This window comes from Sphaeroforma arctica (genome assembly GCF_001186125.1).
Source record: "Sphaeroforma arctica JP610 unplaced genomic scaffold supercont1.3776, whole genome shotgun sequence".
NCBI classification, from domain to species: Eukaryota; class Ichthyosporea; order Ichthyophonida; genus Sphaeroforma; species Sphaeroforma arctica.
In genome coordinates, this window is record NW_014036782.1 from 1 (window position 1) to 3,040 (window position 3,040).

The 3,040-nt window shown below is 43.5% G+C and overlaps 1 protein-coding gene across 1 annotated transcript; it reads left to right on the forward strand.

Annotated features, from left to right (window-relative positions):
• Positions 1-542: 542 nt before the first annotated feature.
• On the forward strand, positions 543-1,940 carry SARC_13813 (hypothetical protein; the record flags this gene model as incomplete). Its single annotated transcript, XM_014292054.1, has 1 exon — positions 543-1,940. A coding segment is annotated over one exon (187 nt), but the record flags the coding sequence as incomplete, so codon positions are not given.
• Between the last annotated feature and the right edge of the window lie 1,100 nt (positions 1,941-3,040).

Consider the following 3,040-nt stretch of genomic DNA (forward strand, 5'->3'; position numbering starts at 1 on the left):
TAAACCCATGTCTCAGAATACAGTAAAAGGCTCGGTATTAGGACTCGGTATTATGACAAGTATTCACACGCCTTAGGATGTCCTAGAGCCCTAAACCCCTGAAGCCATGTCTCAGTGTATAGTAAAAGGCTCGGTATTAGGACAAGTATTCACCTGCCTTAGGATTGCGTGTTTAAAATCACCCAAGAGTTAGGATGAGGTCTGAAGCATCATGCCATCACCTGTACATAGTAAACTGTATATCAATTCAAGGCAAAACGACCCGATTATGGCCACGCACTCGTGTGGTGGCATAGGCTGGATTGAATATGACTCTCGCCTACTTTACGAGAGTATACCTGGTTTCAACCAGTTTATGTTGTTACATACGGTTGCCCAATAGAGAGGTGTAGTGTATCTGCCTATACTACGGGAGCTGCCACTATATTTACAATAGAGAACAAGAACTCGTCTATTTACAACTCCACGTGCGTATGTCCTACATCTCAGTTGCATATACGGACCCACCCACAAACTCATGCGGCATACTATATCACACATACAGATAAGCTGTACGCGTCACAGCGCACAGAATGCATTAAGAACGACGCTACGTTGTCGTTGATGTCATCCGGTGGCCATTCACACACCGATGCGCGTGTCATTGTGGAGAAGGCCTTTCTGCGGTGCTACAACGATCGGTCCCCGTTTGTATCGCGGCCAATGTGGGAGCGCGATACCAAAAAGTAGCGGTCAGAGGAAACGATAGCATCGGACCTGCTTTGGCACAGTAGTATAGATAGTCGTCCATCAGTACAACAAATGTCCGTCACTGTTTGGATTGCCGCGAGAGCACGATGCCACGAGGCACATGCGCAAGAAACAGTCCTCGAAGGAACCTGATTTGGCGCGAAAGGTCCACAATGGATGCTGCATTGATTGGTCGCCGTTTGTAACGCGGCCAATGTAGATGTTCGGTACACTACTGAAGGAATGGGTAGTGGATGAAGTATCGATGGGCTTGCTTTTGCTTAGGAGGCCTTCATCAGTACTAAAACGGTCGGCCACTTTTTGAAGCGCGGCGGTCAATGTAGGAGCGCAACACCAGCGAGTAATGTTAAAAGGATTAAGTCATTGATAGGCGTAGAAGGCCTTGATGGTTGTCACAACAAACTGAAACAGAGGATAAAGCGGCCAATACGCGTCATATACAACAATTGCAGGCAGGGGTATTCACAATAATGAACACGACCTGGTGAGAAGCCCTTTCTAATCGCGGCGGATGGGGCCATTCCGCGCGCTGCGATAGGGCACACTTTGTGTATGGGAGTGTAGTAGGGCAAAGGATAGTGAGAGTCACGCACTGATTCGCTTGTTATAGTGGAGATGGCCTATACACCGGCGCTATGCTGATGTGGCACCATTTTGTATGGCGGCTTTTGTAAACGCACAATGCGAAGTAGGCATGGGAAGGGCATACTGTGATAGCCATATGGTATACTGCTATGCTTTTCTTTTGTGTTATGGATTGAATTTCAAGATACATGACAAAGCAATAGGGAACACATTACGCATGTCTGATCCGTTCGGAACAGCGCACTGTTTCTGATGACCATGCTCAACCTAGCGGTCACAGGTGTAAGTTTGCTCAATTTGCACGTGGACACGCGGATACAAACTATGAAGGTCTGAACATTTTATACCATTCAAGAGCCACTATACTCCAGTAGTTGCACTCATTCGCTGGGGCTTCAATGATTATCGATCACAACCTTCCTGTGAAGGTCGAGATTGGGGGATCTATCACCTGTGGGAGAGCTATTGTCCGATTCAACATTATACTTGATGCTATTACACCTCGTTCGAGAGAGAGAGTGAGGACGGACTACATCGTCTCGACAATCTATCCCCCAGTAAAATTGACAAAGGAATTCTCCTGTAAAATTGTCATTGCGTCAGACTGTCACAGGACAGCACTCTTCTGTTGTCTTCTTGTTGTTGCTAAAACAGTTGCTGCCGCTAATGGCTGATTCCTTGTCGCTACTTTCGGTTGACTTTATTGGTTGTTCAGAAGTACTGCTATTAAGCCAACTGTTGACATGAACGACTGGTATAAATGAACTGGCTGGTTCGTAATATCTCTACTTCTGGTTCGACTTTATTCATTATTAGTTGTTCAGAATGCTGCTATGAAATTAACTGTTATTGACATCAACGGCTGATTCGCTGGGCCGGTATATGACAAAGCCATGTCACCTTACCAAGCTAGTCTCCGACCTGTCGCGATATATTTTCTTAGTTCAGAATCATGACATATCTGACTACTTAATGTAATACAAGTCGTTATTGTCCGCACATTTCGGTATGACATATCGACATGTGCTCTCTTACCAGCCCCAGCTGATTCCTTCTCAGTTTAACAGTTATCGATTCGTCCAGACTCCAGTTCAACTGTTTACACTGTTTGTTCAATCAGTGCATGCCAACCATTTTCACTTTCAATGCGTAGTACTATGTACAACCTACAGCAGTGAAGGAGATGTAAATACACGTTCGTCATTTTCAATAGGATGTGCTTGTATCATCCAGAACTCTGATAGCAGCTCTAAAAGTAACTACTAAAAAGAAACGGTAGCAGTAGAGGATAGCAGTCCGAACTGCGACTAATCAGTTGAAACAACAATAGTAAAGGAGAAGTGATGAACTTGTATAATTTTAAATTCAAACCTGTCTTTCATTAGTATTTTTGTTGATGGCACTACAAGTAGACTAGTATAGACGACAGTACGACAGCACTAAGTATTTCAAATTCACATCTTCAATTCATGTTTTTATTCGTGAAACTGCAACTACCTATTATTGAGACGACAGTACAATTTTGAATTCACACCTATCTGTAATAAGTATTTTTGTTGATGAAACTACAACTAGCCTAGTAACAACGACAGTACTAAGATTTTAAATTCAAATCTTCCATTAATTATTCTATTCATGAAACTGCAACCAACCTAATAGAGACGACAGTACTATTTTGAATTCACACATGTCATTTCATTCGTTA